The following is a 22,247-nucleotide window of genomic DNA, read 5'->3' as shown; positions in this document are numbered from 1 at the left end:
TGTGTTAGTGTTTAGCCAGGTAGCTGCTATAGAATAGAAGGATAGGGCAGTTGGAGATATTGATAAGAAAGTGATTGAAGTGATGATTTTGAAATCTTAGCTGAGTAAGCAAGGAAGTCAAGATTGGAGTGGTAGAGAGAGGTTAGGGAGAAGAGGAGTCAAGGGATTAAGGGGTCCTGTGAGGCAAAGGGCAGGTATCCTAGGAATAATTGAGAGAATGTTTCTGCTTGGACAAGGTTCTCGTGTGGGCATGGAGTGGGAGGCTATAACAAATTCAAGAAGCAAGTAAAAAGAAAAAGTGAGACCAGAATGAAAGTTACATAGATGTGGAAATTGCTTAGGGGGCTTTTGATGGAAGCCTATGAGCCGTGTTGCCAAAAATTCTCAATGAATTTTGTGAGGGAGTGACTGGAAAGTTGGTAGTTCGTTGCTACTGTGAGTAGGCAGGGATAGCTGGATATTATGTGAGATTCAAAGTAGTTGGAGTGTTTTCAAGATGGTGGAGGAATGATAGCCTGAAAGTTGCAGATTGGGGTATATCAACACCTTCTCTTGACCCTGAGGTATATGGGATGTGAAAGAAGGAACATCTCCCATTTGAAAGAGTTTCAAAGGAATTAGTAAAGGAGCCAAACTGCAACTAAGGCAAGGAGATGGAATGGATGATTCAATAAAAAGGCTGAGCATGTGAAATATTAATTTTTCTTGGAAGAAGATTTTTGAGAGCACAATGGAAAGCCTTTTGAAGGAAGGAAAGTGTGAGAAAAATTTAGTTAAGGTAGAGGAGTAACAGAGCTATATGGTGAAGAGATTAATGTGGTTAGATCACCAAGGGATTTGATGTTTTGTACCATGACCAAAATAGCGGGAATATGAAGTGAAATGGATGTAGTCTGCTGCGAGATTTTAAAGATAATCTAAGACTGGACTGTCCAATACAGTAGCACTGACCACTTGAGGCTATTTACATTTAAATCATTATAATTAAAATTAAAAATTCAGTTCTTCAGTTGCACTAGCCACATTTCAAGAGTTCAATAACCACATGTAGATAGTGGCTACTGTACTGGACAGTGCAGAGAACATTTCCATTATCTTAGACAGTCCTGTTGGATAGCACTGGTCTAAATAGTCTGTCGTCTGAGGGCAAGGGCGCGTTAAGAGCTCTAGCGTCAGTGACTGGGGTGGAGGCTGTGGTGGTTTGTAGGCTGGGTTCAGAGCTCTGATGCTCAGGGGAAGCCTAGATAGTTCATTGCCTGTGTTCTTTGCTTCCTCAGTTTAGTCTGGTGCCTGTGGCTCAGTGACTGTAGCAGAGCTTGAGTGATTGGTCAAGTCTTCGTAGCTCTGGGTGGCTCATGAAAAGCTTACAGGATTCTCAGCCTGTGAACGAAACCTTAAATAAGCTAAATTTAAGAAAAGAGGTTCTTCAGCTAACATGACTTTAAACATCCGGTACGGATTATGATACAAATGTAAAGTCAAGATAGTTATTTGTTTGTTGTTTGATTCATTTGAATCTCCAAATATGATGGGATTAATTTGTACTTTTATTACTTTAGATGGCACAACAGTCTGCAGGTGGACGTGACACTCGGTTTTTACGTGATGAAATTCGCCAACTTGAAAAGCAATTGGAACAAAAAGATAGAGAATTGGAGGACATGGAAAAGGAGTTGGAAAAAGAGAAGAAAGTTAATGAACAAGTAAGGCACATTTTTTTCAGTGAATCTTAACTGTTTATCTAAAAATAACACCTGATTATGCTTTTTATAAGTATTGGTAACAATATCAATTTTGTATGTTATATTTGAGAATTGATATATACTTATCTATAAGGTTTTATATCACAGTTAGTGTTGTCATCACATCTTTAAAATATAATGGATCAGGTGCTTCTAGTGACTGTGACTTGGAGATTAACTCTATTGTTGGAGGTACATTTTTCTCAGGATGTTAGAATTATTTACAGAAGGTTGATGATTTGGTGTGGAGCATTGGTATGAAGAAATTAATAGGCAATCAGAAATAAGTGATTTTCTTATTTGCCATAGTTTATTTTGGAGAAAAAGGTATTTTATTTATTTATATTAGTAGTAGACTTGAAAATTAATCTTTCACTGATGATCAATCAAATTTCTTGTTTTCAGATATTCCTCACTTTATATAATATATACATTCTTAAAAAAGTTGCGTTAATGTCAGCATTTTTCAAATCAATGCATATTTTAAATCATGACATTTCATCTTTTATACAAGCATTATTTGTTATTACTCATGTTATTCCTTGTTATTTGTAAAATAATTCATGCAATGTTCACTTTAAGGAAAATATTTTTGGCAGATAAATTTGTATTTCCTGTCAGAAAGTAGCATTTCATATTTTGCCTCAGCTGTAGTAAAGTTAGTACAAATTTGGTCCCTGAGTATGGTAACTGTCCCGTCCCTGATGCCCAGAAGTTTTTTCTACCTTTGTGCCCTTTAGATTGTCAATGTTCTGTTATATCCTGAAAATCTTATTTTGTACATTGTTCTCTTGGAAATGGAAGGTTATAAATTTTAAGTAAACAACAATGATTATGAGGTAATATTGCTATTTAAAGAGAATCTGTCATAAATTTATTTGTAAGGAAAAGCATCCCCATTCTTGATATGTCTATTTTACTATATAATTCGGAAGAGTCAGGTAAAATTGAGCTCTCTATACGATTTTTACAGTGGAAAAAGTATGGATTGATGCCACCTAAAGGTTGGGAATAAGCTCTTAGAGGATTATCTGTTTAGGTAACTCAGTAAAACATTACAGACCTATGGATTTCTTAATCATAAAGGATCCAACCTATGATATACAGTAATAGAATTGCTAGAGAGGGTATCTGTCCATGTAGTTTTCTGGACTATTGTTTTTCTGTCTAGCTTATATATTAGTCAGCTCTCATCATTCATACCACACACCCTTAGCTAATCAGAACTTCTTGTCCATTCATATCTTAGACTGCTGTCTTTATTCATAGGCACACACAGAAAACTTGAATATATGGCCTGTGTACCATTGTAACTGCTAGGTTCTTTGAGATGGAATGCGGGTATGAGTTGCTTTGGCAATTTCTTCTTTGTCCTTAACCAGTCATTCAGTCTTACTGAGTGTTTATAGCATGCTAGAGACTTTGTTAGGGATATAATGGGCAATGATATTCTGCTTCTCATCGATATTCACTGTCAATAATAAATGTAACAGGGATAAGATGATACTTAAGGATCTAAGAATACTCTGGGATACTCTGAGAAGGGCTACTTAAATCAGTCTTGAGGTTCAGGAAGTGATCTGTAAATTGAGACCTGAAGTAGGAGTCAACCTGGCAAAGGGAATGCGATGTATGTGGTGGTTAAGGAAAGGGCGTTCTGGGTAGAAGATACAGCGTTTGCTAAGACCTAGAGGTAAGAGATAGTGTGGTGTATTCAGGGAACTACAGTAATTGATTTTGGCTAGAATATAGGTACAAATAGCTACTGTAGAGTCCTTACTATGTGCCAGATACTTTGTATGCATTAATTCATTATTCCTCATTTGATACTTATCATATGAGATAGGTGATATTTCCCGCATGCTACACATGAAGAAACTGAGACACAGAAAGGGTAAGTAATTGCCCATGATAACACAATTAATAAGTGGTGAAGCCAGGATTTGAATCCAGACTTACTCAAGAGTGTGTGCTCTTAACCACTGTGCTGTCCTGCCTTCCCAGTTTTCACATCCATGATCCTCTGGGGAGATAAGCAAAGGCCAGTTCCTGAGGAATTTGGTCGTTTTTCTGAAAGGAGCCAATGAATTTTGAACACAGGGATATCCTGATCAGCTCTATACTTTTAAAGTTTACTCTGCTTTGTAGAGAGTAGACTGAAGGGGGCCAAGACTAGTAAGGAGACACTTGTGCTAATTCAGGCAGGTGTGATGATGGACTAAAGTAGTGACTGAGGGGGATTAGGGACATAGACACCTTTGGGAGATGTAGATGTAATTGGACATGATGAATGATTGGTTATCGGTGAAGAGGGAGGAACAGTGAGTCTACCTAATTTTCTGGGTTGTGCCACTGGATAGGTGGATAGTGCCATTCACTTCGAAGGGATGCAAGAGGAGTTTAGAAGGTTGTGATTATTTCAGTTTTGTACATGTTGAGTTTGAGGTCCCTGTGGGCGTAGTCAAAAAGGATATCTGTGGACATGGAATTCACAAGAGACACTGGGTAGATGATAAGGATTTGTGGGTCATCAGTATAGATACTGAAGTCACAGAAGTGATTGAAAGGTGAGTCTCTGAGATACAGAAATGTCTAACGAAATAAGAGGAGATGCTTCAAGGAACAGCCCAAGAAAGGACAAATATCAAGAGTGCAATGTTTCAAAAACCAAAGGAGAAGAGCATTAATAGTGTTAAATGCTTTAGTGTTAAGTTCTTAACATCTCTCTTTTTGTTAAAATGTTCCAATTCAAAACACAATGGGACTGTTTCTTAACTGCCAGAAAATAATAATAATATGTTAACTTCTAAGATTTGTATAGCACATTGCATTTTATTATGAACTTTCTTTAAACTTTTTGTTTTGAAAACCTTTATATCGTCATAAAGATCGTAAGAAATAGAATAAACACCTATGTACTCTTCATATAGGTTCACCAGTTATTAACATTGTGTCACATTTACTTTATCTTTCTGTCGGTATCTTTGTACACAGACATATTACTCTCTCTCTGTCTCTTTCTCTCTCTTTTTGCTGAGCTGTTTGGGAGTAAAGTTTAGATATCATTATACGTCATAAATGTGTATCGCAGATACCATACTTCATACTTAAATATTTCAGCATGATTCCTCTGGAAAGAGAAGTATTCTCCAACATAATTGCTATATAATTAGCATACTCAAGAAATATAATATTAATTCAATGCTGTTATGTAATATCTCGTCCCTAATCAGATTTCCTCTATTGGTCCAATACTGTCCTTCGTAGTCTCCTCACCCAGTATCCAGGGTTCTATCAAGGATCACATACTGCATTTGGTTATTTATTATAGTTCACACCATTGGGATTCCATCTTCTCCTTGAATAAGGGGGAAAAGGAGAAAAGTGAAAGATCCTAAGAGGCATGGGGTTTGGACAGTAGGTGAAAAAATCCATGATAATGGTTATAATATTTGCCTGTTTGGGGAAACCAAAGAAAAGAGTAACAAATGAAAACATTTATGTGTGGAGAAAAGAACACTTCATAATTATTTGCTATTCCACGCCCTGAGCATTGTGTGAAGGACTTTATACATCATGCTTAATTCTTACATCAACATATGAGATGAGGAAACTGAATTTAAGAGGTGTTAAATGACTTGTTCACACTTGCTAGAAATTGCTGGGCAAGGGATCTTAACCTAGGCCAGTCTGATTTCAGATTGCTTCTTTTTAACCATTGTATTGTACTACCTTATATTTCTAAGTAATTTAATGCTCTCTGAGCCCAATGAGCGTTCTAGCCCTGACATACAAGAACTGCAAAATGATAAAGATCTTGGACAGAAAACTACTCATTATTAGATTTTGGGTGAGGGGTAGAGGGTAGTGTTTTTGTTTTCTGTATCCTTGGTTAGAATTTTTTGGTTTTTGTTTTTATAATCTTTTAAACTCAGCTTGTTTTGTCTTTTCTCATCTTTAGTTAGTTTTCAAAATTTTTGGCTTATTAATTCGTGTCTTGGGTCGACATGCAGTCCTTAGTAGTTAAACATTCTTTACTTTATTGGAGAGAATTTAAAATTTAAATTGATTTAAGCTGTAAACCTGGCATTATATTGAATTACTGCTGAATTTTATCTTATTTATTTTTTGTTATTTTAGTTGGCTCTTCGAAATGAGGAAGCAGAAAATGAAAACAGCAAATTAAGAAGAGAGGTCGGTAAAAAATTTTAGTAGTTGTGGTGGTATAACAAGAAACTTGTTAAAAAAGTTTTCATAAATTTGTACTGTAAGCAGAAGTGGAATCTTATAAATAACTGATGTGTTCAAACTAGCTGATTTTATGATGTGACTTTGTCTCAGGAAAATAGAAAATAAATCAAAAGGTGAGACCATTAAGTACTACATTCATCTCTTGGTCTTTGTGGGCAAATCTTGCTTTCTGTTTTATGAGCTATTCTTTGGTACTTTGCCGATTGAATATGTAACTGGATTTCTGCCTTATTTCTCTTATTTTTTCTAGCATTCTTTTAAAATTTATGTTTCTCATGAAATCTTCTAAGTTCTGATTATTTGGTTCTTCTGAGCCAAATAATATTAGTACATTGTTTATCCTGGTAAGAGTTCTTTATCTTTTTAACATAATCAAAATGTTCTTTGTTTTGGTTGATGATTAACATTCTTGCTTTCTTTGGTTGTTCAAAATAATATCTCATTCTCCTAAAATTTCTCTTTTTTGTTTTCTTTAATTTCTAGTTATTGTTTTTAATTGTTTATTACCTTTCTCATTTCTAATTACCTTTTCCTGTCCTTTTCTGGAGAACAAACGTCTAAAGAAAAAGGTGAGGCTTTAAGGGTGGTGGAACTTTGGAAATTTAAAGATATGTTTTGAGATCATTATTTAGAGGATGAAATTTTGCCTCTCTGGATAGTTTCTTAGTAGAATATTGTGTTTGGTCTACCTTCAGAATGAACAGCTTCGTCAGGATATTATTGACTATCAGAAACAAATAGATTCACAAAAAGAAACACTTTTATCAAGAAGAGGAGAAGACAGTGACTACCGATCACAGTTGTCTAAAAAAAATTCTGAACTTGTCCAATATCTGGATGAAATTCAGGTAAATGGATAGAAGTCAGTTCAAAGCAATGATTCTTATAAAACTTTAATTTCTTATAATATAAATCTAGTATTTAGCCCTATAATTTAAATGCTTTAGTGTAAATCTGCAACTATGTACTTGTAAAATATGAAATGTATGTTTGAAGTTATAAATCTTCTTGCAAATTCATTCTTTTTATATGCTCATCCTGGGTATTTTTAAGAAGAACTAAGATTCTTAGGTACAGTTTTCTTGATATTTAATTAGTTTTGATTGGTCAACAATAATTGTAAGACCTGTAAGGCATTCTGTTTTCTCCAGTAGACACTTAGGTCTCCATTTAATTTTAATTTAGTTTACATTTCAGTTTCTTAAATTGGTTTTTAACCATAGTGACTTTAACTTTCTTAGACTTTAACAGAAGCTAATGAGAAAATTGAAGTTCAGAATCAAGAAATGAGAAAAAATTTAGAAGAGTCTGTGCAGGAAATGGAGAAGATGACTGATGAATATAATAGGATGAAAGCTGTTATACATCAGACAGATAATATAATGGACCAGTTAAAAAAAGAAAATGATCATTATCGGCTTCAAGTAAGAATTCCTATTAGACTGACTTATTTGTGTAGACATCATATTGCATCATTACTCTTTATTTGAAAGTAGAAGGTACTTTAACTTTCTAGGGTATAAATTTTTGTCTTATGCTGTACTGTGTTGTCTTATATTGTAATATGTTGCCATGCGGATGTATTTGTCTATGTGTGTTTCTCTGATTCCCTTACACATACCTCGTAATTCTTGCCAGGTAGGTTATATAGGTGATGACCTGAATGAATGTGTAGATAGCAGTCCTGCAAAGCTAATAATTATGGGATTTTTCTACTAAAGACTCTTGGAAGTCCTGTGGACCATAAAGTTCAATTTTACACCTTAAAATAACTACACTGTAAATGTCATAGAAACCAATACGTTGTTCACTATTTACATGGGATTAAACGTCTTTAAAAAAAATAGAATAATGCTTAAAAATTCTCTAGTAATGAAAAATAATTATACAACTGTAAAGATGCAGAAACCATTAATGTCACCTCTGACTACAGAACTGCTCCAATAATGAGTAAGCATTTGTAATGTATATGTATATATGTTTATGTGTATGCACAGGGTGTATGTATCATACATGTGTAAATATTCACACATAATAAATGTGTTTATATTGCACTAATTTGCAACAATTCTTTAAATAATTGTTGCCTTTTAGGTTCAGGAGCTTACAGATCTTCTGAAAGCGAAAAGCGAGGAAGATGATCCAGTCATGGTAGCTGTCAATGCAAAAGTAGAAGAATGGAAGGTACTTTTTTAAATTGATATCATGTTTTTTATTTGTATTTTAGATTTCAATTTTTCAGTCTTAGTTTTCTTTAAAGGCCTTATATTATTTAATGACATTCTTATTAGGCATTTTTGAAGTATATTGAACATCTTAGCTAGGAAAGCTCTAAGAACTGTTCTGTGTAGTCTTCTAGCTTGTTTGTGGTGGAATGAGCTCTTGTACACCAGTGAGTTAAATTTTAATCTCTTCAATAGAAATCTAAGTCCAAAATGTTTGTCATCTAAAATAAGTAATTCTAGATAAAATTTAAATTTCTTCCCATAAATCGTGGTTACCTTGTATACATTAGTTGTATAGTTCCAGGTTTAATTTCAGTTCTTGCAGCCCTCCTTCCATGTCAGGTTAATCAAGCTATTGGCATTCAGTGGCAATGAGAGTAAGGAAAGGGGTCTTTCCGAATCACCTGAGAAGTCTTTCCAAAAGTCTCTTCCTCCTCACCACTCTGCAACCCCAATCGAGTCCTCCAGCATTACCATATCAGAAGCTATGATTGTAATGATTGTGTATTTTGAAACAGTCTCAAATGATTCTGAATAAATAATTCTCATTTTAAAAGCTATCACTTCTATAGTTAATGTTTCTAACAGTGTTCATAGAAATCTTGTTGGCTATGTGGAGTTGGTTATCATCTGGGAAGCTCAGATAACCTGTAGAATCAATCAGAGGTCAGTAAACTTTCTGTAAAAGGCCAGGAAGCAAATCTTTTGGACCATCTGGTCTCTGGTGTAACTACTTAACTGCTGCTGTAGCGTGAAAGCAGCCACAGACAGTGCGTAAAGGAGTCAGCAAGGCTGTTTCCAATAAAAGTGTACAGGAACAGGCAGCAGGCCAGGTTTGACCTGTGAGCCGTACATAGTTTACCAACCCCTAGAAAAAAGGAGTTGTTTTGACCATATTTAATTTTAGGGATGAGAGATGGCAACGTAGGTATTCTTCTTCACTTCACTTTGTTTTTACTTAATATCTTTTAAGAATTTGCATCAGTACATACAGTATTGCTCTGTTTTTTTAATGACTCTAATTTTTCTTTGTAAGTATGTTATGTATTTGATTCCCTATTGTGTGACATTTAGGAGGTTTCTGATTTTTGCTGTTGGAAACAATGTTTTAATGAATATCTTTGTATATTTATTATTTTGAAAATGTATATCTGTAGAATAAATTCTACAAGTGTAATTGTGATATATATTACAAATATATTCCTCCAGTTTGTCACTTGTCTTTGGCTTTATGGTATTTTTTGCTATGAAATGTTTCTTTTTATATTGCATAAATTTATTTTTTTTAATGGCTTTAGGCCTTAAATCATAATTAGAAAGGATGCTGAATATAAAATTTTCTTGTATTTTCTTCTAATATCTTCAACTTTCTAGTTTCATCTTTTACGTTTAAGTCTTTAAAGCATATTTTATTCATTTTGGTATTAAGAGTGAGATATGGATGCAACAGAGCGAGTCTGTTGTCCGAACATCATTTGTTGAATATCTTATCTTTCCCCTATTGAAATATAGTTCCATTTTTATTACATGCAAAACTCCTGTGGAATTTGAATTTATTTGTGGACTCTTCTTTTATATTGATTGATCTATCTTCTAACCATGTACACTTGTTTTAATTATTATGTTTACATATTTGAAAAAGCTGTTCTCATTATTTATGTTTTTATACTTTTTCTTATAAACATGCTTTTTTTAATACAAATTTTAGAAACAGTTCTTAAAAATATCTTATTTTATTGGTATGTATAAAATTTATAAGTTAATTTATAGATTGATTTTGATATTTGGTCCTTCTAGTGAAGAACACAAGATACCTTTTATTTTTTTTATTGAGGTATAATTGGCATAATATTGTATTGGTTTCAAGTGTACGAAGTAATGATTCAATATTTTTGTATATTCAAAATGATCACCACAGTAAGCCAGTTAACATCCAGCACCATGCATAGTTGCAATTATTTTTTTCTTGTGCTGAGAACTTTCAAGACCCACTCTCCTAGCTATTTTCAACTGTGCAATACAGTATTAAAAAACGATGATTAGATGCCACAAAATCGGTGGCAATGCCTTAACCATATGCTTATCGTCAGGCCCAAGCGCCTCTTCCATACTTGTCAAGGGAGTGCTAACCTTCGCTCTTTTCATGCACTATTAGATACCTGTCATTCATTCAAGGTATTTTATGCTTCTCAGTGACATTTTAATGTTTTCTTCATAAAGATTAGTTGTACAAACGTTTTGTAGTTCATGGAAGTATTTATGGCTTTTTGTTTTAGCAGTGGGTTTTGAAAGCTTGAGAATGTTTGAAGATTGAATTCCTAAAAAGGCAAAAATTACTGAGTATTTTCGAATCTTACCCTATTTGAACTTGAGATTGTACACACAAAAGGAACAATGATTATTCCAATAGTTGCTGATCCTTTCTCACTTCAAAGAATTTTATTTCCTGTATTTCTCTGAAATCGATGGTATATATTAGAGTATTTACCATAAATGAGGAATGATGTATTAATTTTCCTCTTATGTAACAGATCCTATTTTATTTCTAGTTAATTTTGTCTTCTAAAGATGATGAAATTATTGAATATCAGCAAATGTTACATAACCTGAGGGAGAAACTGAAAAATGCCCAGCTTGATGCTGATAAAAGTAATGTTATGGCTCTACAACAGGTAAAATCTCAAAATTTGGTATATCAACCAGTGTTATTAAAGTTGGCAATGAAACTCTAAACTGTGCCTTACTTATCTAGTGGCTTGCACTATTGGGTATATATAAAGTCTTTTGAAGTTTCTTACACCATCTAGTCCCGAGAAAAAATTAGAATTAAGTTTAGAATTAAGAATGGGATTATTTTGTGTATTTTTCTGTCTTGATGCAGATAACACATTCATTGTTTTTCTTGGGAATTATTTAATAACTATTAAAAATCTTTAGAAATTTTAAAATATCTTAATATATACTCCAATATTAAAGTTTATTATATTGTATTTTAGTGCTGATATCTCCTATACAATTTGAAAAAAAGCAAAATGTATGGTTATAATTTTTACTACATAAAGACTTCATTTTTAGCACAAATATATTCATATAGAAAGAAATTACATTTTTACCGTCTGTGTTCTGTATTCATACTCCAAAAGCAAAGAAGGAAATTTGGGATGTATTTGGAAAGTGAGAACAATTGCATGGGCCGATATTTTTTTTTGACGACTGGCACCTGAGCTAACATCTGTTGCCAGTCTTGTTTTTTTCTTTTCCTTCTTCTTCTTCCCAAAGCCTGCCAGTATATAGTTGTATATCCTAGTTGTAGGTCCTTCTGGTTGTGCTATGTGGGATGCTGCCTCAGCATGGCCTGATGAGCGGTGCCATGTCCATGCCCAGGATCTGAACTGGCAAAATCCTGGGCCGCTGAAGTAGAGCCTATGAACTTAACCACTCGGCCACGGCACCAGACTGAGGGATGGCATTTTTGAATGAAGTATTGAGTAAGAGAGAAAACACAGGGCGAAACACAAACATACAAAATGCTGAAAAGATGGAATTGGATGAATGATGAAGAAAAGTAACATAAAAAAAGAGTCATGAGAAGCCACAAATATTAGAGTTCTGGAATTCCTTTTTGCCGGAGTGTCATTAGCCATTATATTAGAGTGACTGCAGTATACCTAACATTGTGTAGTGCAGTTGAGGTATACAAAATAGTAAAAGGCATGGTTTTGAACTACAAAAAAGTATATTCAGTAGTCTTATTGAAAGAAACTTTTTTCCTTACTTTTAAAATGTATATTAATATTTATAAAAAGATAATATGTGATACTTATAAATCTTTTTTAGGGTGTGCAAGAACGAGATAATCAAATTAAGATGCTCACTGAGCAAGTAGAACAGTATACAAAAGAAATGGAAAAAAATACTTTTATTATTGAAGATTTAAAAAATGAGCTCCAAAGAAACAAAGGTAATTCAATATTTTATGTGTATTGTTATTTTATATACTGTTAAATATTTAAAGTATTTTATTTTTATTAAAAGAAAATCATGTCTTGATAGATGTTATTGATTTTTCTCTATTTGAATTTTATCATATTTTCAAAAAATTGTGCAGGATATTATTAACTACTTAACATATGGTACTAGTATTTAAATTTGTAAATGATGGAGCTACTGTCTGTAATTTTTCTCTAATGAAAATTATGTTAACCTCCGTTACCAGATTGACTTTATAAAAGAAATGAAAAATGGTAATAAAATTGATTATATTTATATTTATTTAATTCTCTTTTTATAAGTAACAAAAAATGGAGGAGAATAGAATTTTGATCAGTATAGCAATATGCCAGATAGTTTTCAGAAATAATTTGACTTTTCAGCATTTGAATTAACCTTACCCACCTTACTGTCTCATCATAATCTCCCTACCCTGCGTCATACTACCTGACACATCAAATCCTCCGAATATAAGCCTTTACAACATTAGTGATTTTCTCTTTCCACAGCACTACATGCTGTAGTTGTACCAGTTATTACCAGTTAATGCAAACTAGTCATAAATAAGTTCATGACACATTTATTATTATTGGTGAAGATAAAAAATAAGACACAAAGGGGAAATAGCGAGTGAGTCTGTGTGTGTGTGTGTGTGTGTGTGTGAAATGTAAGTGAAATGGTGGTGGTGGTGGAGGTGTAGTTGTAATTTAGATAGTGAGCAAAAGCCTCAGTGAGGAGATACTTTAAGGAGGTGAGGGAGTGAGCCATGCAGATGTCCCTAAGCAGTGGGAGTAAATGCAGAGGTGCTGAAGCAGGAGTGTACCCAGCAAGTCTGAGGAGCAGCAAGTCTGGCTGGAGCAGAGTGAGCAAGGGGGCCGTAGTAGGTGATGAGATCAGAGAGGTAACCAAGGCCATTTCATAAGGGCCTTAGAGTTCATTATAAGGACTTTGGTTTTTATTTTAAGTGAGAAGGGGCACCAAACAAAGTTTCTGAAGACAGGAGTGATACAATTTGACTTAGACTATGTCTGCAATAGACTGCAGGAGTGGAAAGGACAGAAGCAGCAAGACCTGTTATAAGACTGTAGGATATGAGAGTAAGAGTTATCAAGACTTTCGGTCTGAACACTGGGAAAGACTGGAAAGATGAGGTATAGAGATGATCAGGTACTTCGTTAAACAGGACATGTTAGGTTTGAGATGCTTATTAGACATCTGAGTAAAAGTGTTAAGAAGGCACTTGTATATAAAAGTCTGAGGTTTGGGAGAACAATCTAGGCTAAAGATATAAATTTGGGAACCATATGCATAAAAATGGTAGTTAATGTCATGAGGCTGTCTGAGATCCTCAAGGGAGAAAATGTTGGGTAAGAAGAAAAATCTAAAGGTGAACTCTGGGATCCTTTTACTCTAGAGACTGAGGACATGGAAAGGAACATCCAAGGGAGACTGAAAAGGAAAGTCGGAGAGATGGGAGGACAACCAGGGGCGTGTAGAGTCCTGAAAACCCCTTGAGGAATGTTGTCGTGGAAGATAATAAGCAACTGTTTTGAGAGCTGTATTCATTGCTGCTGCTAAGTCAAGATGAGCACTGAAAATTGACCACTGGATTTAGCAGTGGTGATTTTTGGTTGAAGAGAAAAAGGGTAGAGATGAAATAGAACAAATACAGAGACTTTTTTGAGGGCTGTTTTTATGAAGGGAAGGAGAAAAACAGTAGGAGCTTGAGGAGAAAGAGAGGTGAAGAAAGTGTTTTTCTCTTTAAAATGGAAGAAATAATCATGCTTCTAGGTTAATAGGAAAAATCTATTAAAGAAGAAACAATTGATGAAGTAGGGAAGGGAGAGGAGGACTTCTGGAGTGATAGCCTTGAGAAGGCAGTGGGATGGGGTCTGGTGGTCCAGTGGAGTAGTTGGCTCTAGGAGCACAGGGAGTTCGTCCACAATAACAGGAAGGAAGGTGGAGTATATAGATACAGGTGCAGGTGGCTGGGTAGGCGTCCTGATGGGGAGAGCTTGTAGAACTTCTCCACTGATTGCTTGTTTTCTCAGTGCTTCTGTTTTCAGGGAAGGTCCTCAGCTGAAAGTGAGGATAGGGGAAGATGTAGGAGAAGTTTGAGGAGAGAAGAGACAGGAGAAGGTGTGAAATGGCTGTCTGGAAGAATGAACAGACTAGGGAAATGTAGTGTCATTGTTGAGCAGCATCAAGGTCCACTTGATACACATATTTCTGTATGTGTGTGTATTATGTATGTATGAGAATTATACCTTGACAGTAGTTTAAACTGCTTTAAAAGGATGACTGATATTATGGATTTTGTATATTTCTGCCACCAGGAGAAAAAGTGGTAGTTGATCTCGGCTATCAAATAAGGAAGAGGTCTTATCTAATGACACTTGAGTCAGACTGTAGTCATATGACCCCTAAAGCCCACAGAAGGTGTGTGTCTGGAGTATTATCTGTCTCTTGAATTTGGCTTGTAAATATGACAACTAGTGGTGTTCTTCTATCATTGGTTAGGATTAGGTTTAGCTATCAGAAACATCTGAAAAATGGTGGCAAAATCAAGATAGAAGTTTATTTCCCACTTACGTACTGGTCTAGAATTAGGGTATTGTCTTCATCTGCCTCATCCAGAATGGAGCTTTACCCTCACATCCACATCCCAAACAGCAAGATAAAAGAAGAGAGGGCAAGAGGCAAAGAGCACATACTGAAGGGTAGGCAGGTTCATATACTCTGGAGGGCCATGTGGGAGAAAGAGACAATAGGTATTGGGGACAAGTCAGCCTTTGTCACATTCTCCATCGAGACTGTTCACTCAAGAGAGCAGGGTTCATTTCTTATAAACATATGTGATCTCTCACACTAGTGCAATGCCTGTATCTAAGTATATACTTTATAAATCAGTAGATGTTTATTATGGATGAGTGTAAGAATGATTTCTGTCAATAAATTTCAGAATGATAGGAGTACTATATTTTGGTATTAGCAACAGTTTGGTATGATAATATAAGTAGAGATTTTTTAGTTGTCAGTTAGGATTAAGTTTAGCTGCCAGTGACACAAAAATCAAATGTAACAATGGTTTAAACAGGATAGAAAGGTATTTTTCCATGATATAAACAAAGGTGAGGTGACTAGTTCAGTTGGTGTGATAGCTGCACAAATGTCAGATATCAGGCACCCTGATCTTGTTGCTCTCCCTGTCTCAACATGTGGTTTCCATTGCATGTTCCAAGACTGAGTTCCAGCCGTAAAATCCATTTTCCAGCTGGCAGGAAGGAGCAAAGAGAAAAGAACGATTCATTCCTCTCCTTTAAAAACACTTTCTGAAATACACACATGGCCTTTCTGTTTATATCCCATTAGTCACATGACTACACCTAGCTGCTGGAGTGTAAGTGGAAATTTATTCTTTATTTCAAATGGCCATGTGTCCAGCTAAAAATCCATAGTTCTATTATAGCGGACAAAAGGGAGGTTGAATATTAGGAACAGAAAGCTAGCAATCTTTGCCACAATGATCACTCTTTGTAAAGCAGTATTTTGCAGTCTTTCATAATCCATATCCCTTCAGCTAAGATTTTATTAAACTTTACTGTTTTAGTTTTATTAAACGAAATCAAAACTTTATTTGACAAATATAAAATTATAATATCCAAGGGACGTTTTTAGTGACATAACACATTTCCTCCTCCCCATATTGGAACCAGTGATTTAAAGGAATAAGTAGTCAATTTAATTCATTCATGTTTTTTGTTTTGACGCTGTAGGTGCTTCAACACTTTCTCAACAGACTCATTATATGAAAATTCAGTCTAAGATTCAAATTTTGGAAGAGAAAACTAAAGAGGCTGAGAGAACAGCTGAACTGGCTGAGGCTGATGCTAGGGAGAAGGATAAGGAACTCGTTGAGACTCTGAAGCGATTAAAAGATTATGAATCAGTATGTATTTTTAGCTTGTCAGTCAAGGAGCTTGGAATCCACCATTAGATTGTTCTGTGCCATTTACTGCATACCATTTAAAAACATTCCAGAAGTTTCTTATGTAAAGGTTATTCTAATTGATTTGTGATAAACTATTCAAACTTTTGAGCAGCATTTACTTTTTGGCAGGAGGATTGTTTTCAAATCATTTGATCAAAGCATTTTGCCCATATAATCAGCTTTGGTGAGGCAACAGGGTTGGATTCTTTGTAATCTGTGTCATTGTGCCACCATGTAGATGTGACGTCACTGGGTAATTTGATAAACGTTATAACAGGAATAGTTTTGCTGCCTAGTTTGCCAACACAGCCTTACTTTGTTCTTTTCATATTTCTAAATCTGATTACCACTAAAGTCAGGCAACTAATGACTTACATATTCTAATGGTATCACTGATTCACCCCCACCATTTCTTTTCTATCTTTTGTTAGGTGTTTTGTATGTAATATTCTGAGTCACTTTGCCATTAGGATGCTGTGCAGGGAAGTTTTATCTGTTCCATTTTTTATGATTATTATTACTGGATTTGTTTTTTAAAATCAATAAAATACACAGTTTAGTAATGTAAATCTTAGGTATATGTGCACTTCCCGTCAGACTTAATAAGAAAATACATTCACGAATTTGAAAATTTATTAAAATAAACTATGTTATACTTAAATTAGTTTGGGTATTTTTCAGGGAGTATATGGTTTAGAAGATGCTGTTATTGAAATAAAGAATTCTAAAAACCAAATTAAAATAAGAGATCGAGAGATTGAAGTGTTGACAAAGGAAATCAATAAACTTGAGTTGAAGATAAATGATTTCCTTGATGAAAATGAGGCACTCAGAGAGCGTGTGGGTAAGTCATCTTTTAAGATATGTATATTGCTCAACCCTAATTCTCAAGTCATTTTTGTTTTCCTTTTTGTTTGTTTATTATTACTACTTTTAAATAGTTGAATGCTTTTTTTCCTCAAATAAATCCATCTATAAAAATATTGAAAACAAATAAAAGTGGAGCTGCTCTGATTGAAGTGGGATTGGGGATTTGATGGGGTTGGGTGGTGGGCAGGAGGCCTGGAGCACTGCTTCATTCAGTCCAGGATCTCCTCAGTAAGTTGTTTAAAAAATCAGTCTGCTAAGTTAATGCCACATAGTAGAAGTTAACCCTTTTTGTCTCTCTAACAAACATAAGATTTGTATGACCCATTTTAGTTTGCAAAATACTTTGTTTCAGATGAATTCATGAGGATATGTAGAAATACTGTCTAAATCTTTTTAAGACTTTTGAAATTTAGACTGCTTAAGTTTTACTTTGGTTGAGTATTTTAAGGTTACTATTGATTCTAAGAAGTAGTAAGTAAATATAGCTTGAGAGTTTATATATTGATTTCAGTAAATAGTTCATTAGTGAATATTAGTAATTTGAATGTTATAATAGTCCAATCTAAATTGCTACTTTAAAATGTAAATGAAGATCTAAATAATGATTTCATTATACTTGGTAAATACCAGTTAATACTTTCTTAGAGTTAAAATGATAATCAGTAAAAACTATGCTCTAGAGGAAGGAAAAATAAATATTTTATACAAATTATTTATTTGTAAAAAAGTGTCTAATTAGGACCCAGAGTCATGCCAGGACCTCAAGTTAGACATCTAATCAGCCTGACCTGTCAGGTCACAGCCAACCTCAGTCTGGAAATTCCTGAATATGACTGAGCCATCTAGATAGCTGTCACAAAGACCAGATTTTCTGTATTTTAAGGGTTCCAAATCTTGGTTTGTAATAACTTGAGACAATCTTGAAATCTGGTTTTCAGAGCATAGCTTCTTAGTAAGAGGCTGTTAGACACACTGGGAGCATCAGACTAGTCATGATAATATAATTGATATAGATATTAATAATGACTACTATGTACCAGGCAATGCAGAAGTACTTTATTTGGGTTAATTTTATTATACTCCTTACAATAAGCTAGAAAAAAATAGTAAATATAGTATTATCCCTACAACTTAGTTAATAGTTGAAAGTGGAATTGAACCCGAGTCTGTTTTATTCCAAAGCTTCTGTTCTTAATTAATACATTATAGTACCTCTGTGACAGCCCAACATAGAAAAGAAGACAGATACTGATATGTTTTTGTCAAGATTTCCATTAGTAATTGTGATAAAATTTTAACTTGAAGGGTTACAGTTCGAATATCTGGAAAATTCTTGTACGAAAAGTACCCCATTCTTCCATGGTGCTGGCTAAGTAAATTATAATCAGTTGCTATATGAAGTTTTGTAGTTTATTTGAATGTTAATAAGGTTTTAATCATATTTGCTTTCTATTTTAGGCCTTGAACCTAGAACAATGATTGATTTAACTGAATTTAGAAACAGCAAAAATTTAAAACAGCAGCAGTATAGAGCTGAAAACCAGATTCTTTTGAAAGAGGCAAGTGCGATAGTCAATTGGTTATTTTCCTGGTTGAACTAAAGAAAAATACTAATAATTTATGCTTTGTAGATTGAAAGTTTAGAGGAAGAGCGACTTGATCTGAAAAGAAAAATTCGCCAAATGGCTCAAGAAAAAGGAAAAAGAGCTATAACTTCAGGTATACTTAGTTATTTCAAGCCTTTAAAAGAATCATTGGAAAATGAACTGTCTGGATCTGAAACTTCCTGTGTTGGTAATATTATCACTATATTCCTGAGGTTCTGCTACAAGTTTAATAAAGGAAAGTAATGGCCTGATAAAGAGTGTATAAGTGAGTGTCATTGGGTTCAGTCCTAAATCTGAAACAGGTAGAAAAAAGCCAAGAAAAATAAAACAAGTGAACAAAAACAAACTCCAGAATCATGGACCTTTGAAAACTTTACAGTATGGTCTCTATTAATTTCGAGACAATCTCTGTATTTTCTGATTAGTAATGATAAAACTTAGTAATTTTTATGTTGGTATATATTGCTGTTTTTTTTTTTTTGAGATTTTTGTCCTTTCAGCAATGCCCTTTGTTCATATGTAGTTTTTCATAATGGGCAAACACTTTTATGTGTGTGTGTGAGGAAGATTGACCCTGAGCTAACATTTGCTGCCAGTCTTCCTCTTTTTGCTGGAGAAAGATTATTGCTGAGCTAACATCTGTGCCAATCTTCCTATTCTTTATGTTGGATGCTGCCACAGTGTGACTTGATGAGCAGTGCTAGGTCCGGGCCCAGGATCTGAACCTGTGAACCACAGGCCACCAAAGCAGAGTGCAGTGAACTTAACCACTACTCTGCCAGGCCGGCCTCTATATTACTGTTAATATTTTCCCTTTCCTTAAGAGCTACGCTTTGAAAACTTTCTTTGTACATGATTCTTTATTAAGTGAAAGTAATGTTTTATTGAATAAAAATTAACATCTTTTTTTTTTGGGTTTATCTTACATGATAGAAAGAGAACAGTTGGTTAAGTTTTTTAATGGCTATTGCAGTGCTTTTTTGTAAGAAGATTATAGAGAAGGAATTTTTTTTAATTTGACCCACGTCCACAAGAATTTATGAGTAATAGAGGTTTTTTATTTGTTTGGTTTTGTTTTTTTAGCATTATAGTCTCTATAATACATCAAAAAGCTTCTAGAGGGGCAAAACTTCTTAATTTATTATTGTATTAACCAGGTTAGTCATTATTAATGATTCTTGTCTGCTTTCTTTATATGTGTCTTTTAACTGTTTTAATACTTATTAGTTAATACTTTAATATAGAATGGGCAAAGAGTGATAGAGAAGATAAAATTCATATTAGTTTTTCATATTAACACCTTTTTAAGGGTGAGCTAAATCAGAAGGTTGTCTAGGCAACCTGTGGATCAAGGATTTTGGAAATAATTATTCCGCCTTTTGTTTGAGGTGAAACTTGATTCTAGTTTTTAAGAATTAAAATGTTGGAATAATAAGAGAGTTATTCTTATGTTTCTGATTTGTTAATTCTTTTGTATGTAGGATTGACTATTGAAGACCTAAACCTAACTGAAAACTTTTCTCAAGAGAATAGAATGGGAGAAAGAAAATTTGATTTCATTAACCTCAAAGATATGAGTGAAGCACAATCAAAGGTAAAGAGAAGAAAGAAAACTGTTATTATCAGTGCTTTCATGGCTGACCCCCTTCTGTCATTTTGGACATTGCTTCTTTTTATAGTTGGTAGATAAAAAAAAGTTTTCTTTTTTAAATAACTTGTTGATCCAAAGATTGACTAATGAGACCTTATTTACTCTAAATACAGATTAGGAGTTCAGATAAAGTAGAGCTGCTGCGTAGGAGACCATCACTGAGTATTCCACAGTCATACCAGAATGAGCCAGAAGAGAATATGACCATAGGATCGTTATCAAGAATGTTATCTGAACTTCGTCATAGTGTAGAAAGTGAAGTGGATCCTTTTGTCGCGTTAACTAGACATTCTTCATCTATACAAGGAAAAGATAATTCACCTCCAGAAATTACAATAAGGGAGATTTTTAAAGCACCGTGTCTACAATCTTTAAGAAATCTAGAATCATTAGTTAATACCTTGAGTAGGGAGAGTCATGAAGAAATTAATGACTACTTATACTCTCTCTCTGACGACTCTATGAAGAAAGTGTCAAGAGGCCATCAGGCACTTGAGAAGACTAGTTTCACACAAAAAAATGATTCATCTTTACAAGCCTTATCAACAGCTTCAGACTTAATGCAGAAGTTATCACTTAGGCAAAAATCTGCAATATTTTGTCAACAATTACATGATAATAGAGCTGATATGGATAAATCACAGGTAGCAGCCTCAGAAGATGAACAAGTTCATGCCCAAATAAAATATGCCAATATCAGTTTGAAAGGCGATATAAGACAAAGTGAAGTACCCTTACAGACAGGGATTTTGAAAAGTAAACTTGAAGTTAATCTTCCAGACCCTGTGCCTAATACTGCACAGTCAAAATTATTTCAGGTAGATCCACTTGAAAATCTCATAGAACAGCTACGGAGGGAACTAGTATTTCTTAGATCTCAGGTGAGTTTTCCTCCAAATTACGTTCCTGAGATTGCTTCTTTATTAACTCTTTTTTATGACTTCTCTAACAAAGTTCTGTAAGTAGTAATTATAATAAGAATTTTTTTATGTTTGCACGTTAACACCAATTTATACACCTTCTACTTTTTAAAAAACCTAAAAACCTAAAAATGTTATGAAGTCATTGATTTGCCTAATTTATTAAATGTTTCTTTAGAATGAAGTCATAGCACAGGATTTATTGATCAAAGAAGCACAGAGTAGAAATGCAGAAATAGAGCTTGAACGCCATAGAAGCCAGGCAGAACAGGTAGTGTACAGGCAGACCATTGAAAGAGACGACTGTGGTACTAAAGACAAGAACATTCGTTGTGTCTGTGCTGTTTGCTGTGGGTGTGGGGGGAGGGAGAAGATGGGAGGAGGGTTGCCATCTGTTTTACCTTTTAGATTTGATTTTATTTTCGTGGCTGCTACTGTGTCTCTATAGCTTGTTTTTGGTGTGTTAAACCTCAATTGAGGGGGCTGGCCCTGTGCCCCAGTAGTTAACTTCGTGCTTTCCACTTCAGTGGCCTACGGTTTTGCCAGTTCGGATCCTGGGCATGGACATGGCACTGCTCATCAGGCCATGTTGAGGAGGCGTCCCACATGCCACAACTAGAAGGACCCACAACTGAAAAAATATCTAACTATATACTGGGAGGATTTGGGGAGAAAAAGCAAAAAAAAAAAAAAGAACATTGGCATCAGTTGTTAGCTCAGGTGCCAATCTTTAAAAGGAAAAAAACCCCTCAATTGATCAAACTTTATTTAAAACATCAAAACTGTAGACTATTGTGATATTTTGTAAAATTTTATTTGTAATATTTGCAATATTTGTAAAGCTTTATTATCTTTCTGTTTTATTTAGAATGAATTTCTTTCGAGAGAAGTAATTGAAAAGGAAAGAGATTTAGAAAGAAGTAGAACAATTATAGCCAAATTTCAGAACAAATGTAAGTTACTGTTATCTCTTATTTTTCTATTTATTTATCTTATACTG

At 34.3% G+C, this 22,247-nt stretch overlaps 1 protein-coding gene and 1 non-coding gene across 25 annotated transcripts in view; one reads left to right on the top strand and one right to left on the bottom strand.

Annotated features, from left to right (window-relative positions):
• Window positions 1–22,247, top strand: part of CEP290 (centrosomal protein 290) — an 87,219-nt gene that overhangs the window by 3,478 nt on the left and 61,494 nt on the right. For 8 of the 24 annotated variants that reach the window (XR_011534703.1, XM_070600052.1, XM_070600044.1 and 5 more), the window contains 16 exons: window positions 1,560–1,703; window positions 5,883–5,936; window positions 6,542–6,562; window positions 6,689–6,841; window positions 7,235–7,417; window positions 8,088–8,177; window positions 10,768–10,890; window positions 12,056–12,179; window positions 15,985–16,157; window positions 16,881–17,043; window positions 18,528–18,628; window positions 18,701–18,788; window positions 20,158–20,270; window positions 20,441–21,208; window positions 21,426–21,518; window positions 22,116–22,200. Coding sequence is in view for 23 of the 24 variants with exons in the window: in XM_070600052.1 (XP_070456153.1) it covers window positions 1,560–1,703; window positions 5,883–5,936; window positions 6,542–6,562; window positions 6,689–6,841; window positions 7,235–7,417; window positions 8,088–8,177; window positions 10,768–10,890; window positions 12,056–12,179; window positions 15,985–16,157; window positions 16,881–17,043; window positions 18,528–18,628; window positions 18,701–18,788; window positions 20,158–20,270; window positions 20,441–21,208; window positions 21,426–21,518; window positions 22,116–22,200 (2,476 nt within the window). In the remaining variant the exon portion in view is untranslated. The remainder of the gene's footprint in view (window positions 1–1,559; window positions 1,704–5,882; window positions 5,937–6,541; window positions 6,563–6,688; window positions 6,842–7,234; window positions 7,418–8,087; window positions 8,178–10,767; window positions 10,891–12,055; window positions 12,180–15,984; window positions 16,158–16,880; window positions 17,044–18,527; window positions 18,629–18,700; window positions 18,789–20,157; window positions 20,271–20,440; window positions 21,209–21,425; window positions 21,519–22,115; window positions 22,201–22,247) is intronic. The other 16 variants (XM_070600048.1, XM_070600050.1, XM_070600053.1 and 13 more) reach the window with 5 other exon arrangements.
• Window positions 10,246–10,370, bottom strand: LOC139080402 (U6atac minor spliceosomal RNA). The gene has a single exon (XR_011534887.1). It is a non-coding gene; the product is annotated as a U6atac minor spliceosomal RNA (small nuclear RNA).

Source organism: Equus przewalskii, chromosome 29 (assembly GCF_037783145.1).
Source record: "Equus przewalskii isolate Varuska chromosome 29, EquPr2, whole genome shotgun sequence".
Taxonomy (NCBI): Eukaryota; Metazoa; Chordata; class Mammalia; order Perissodactyla; family Equidae; genus Equus; species Equus przewalskii.
The sequence above is the reverse complement of the archived record's forward strand: the minus strand, read 5'-3'. Positions and strand labels throughout refer to the sequence as shown.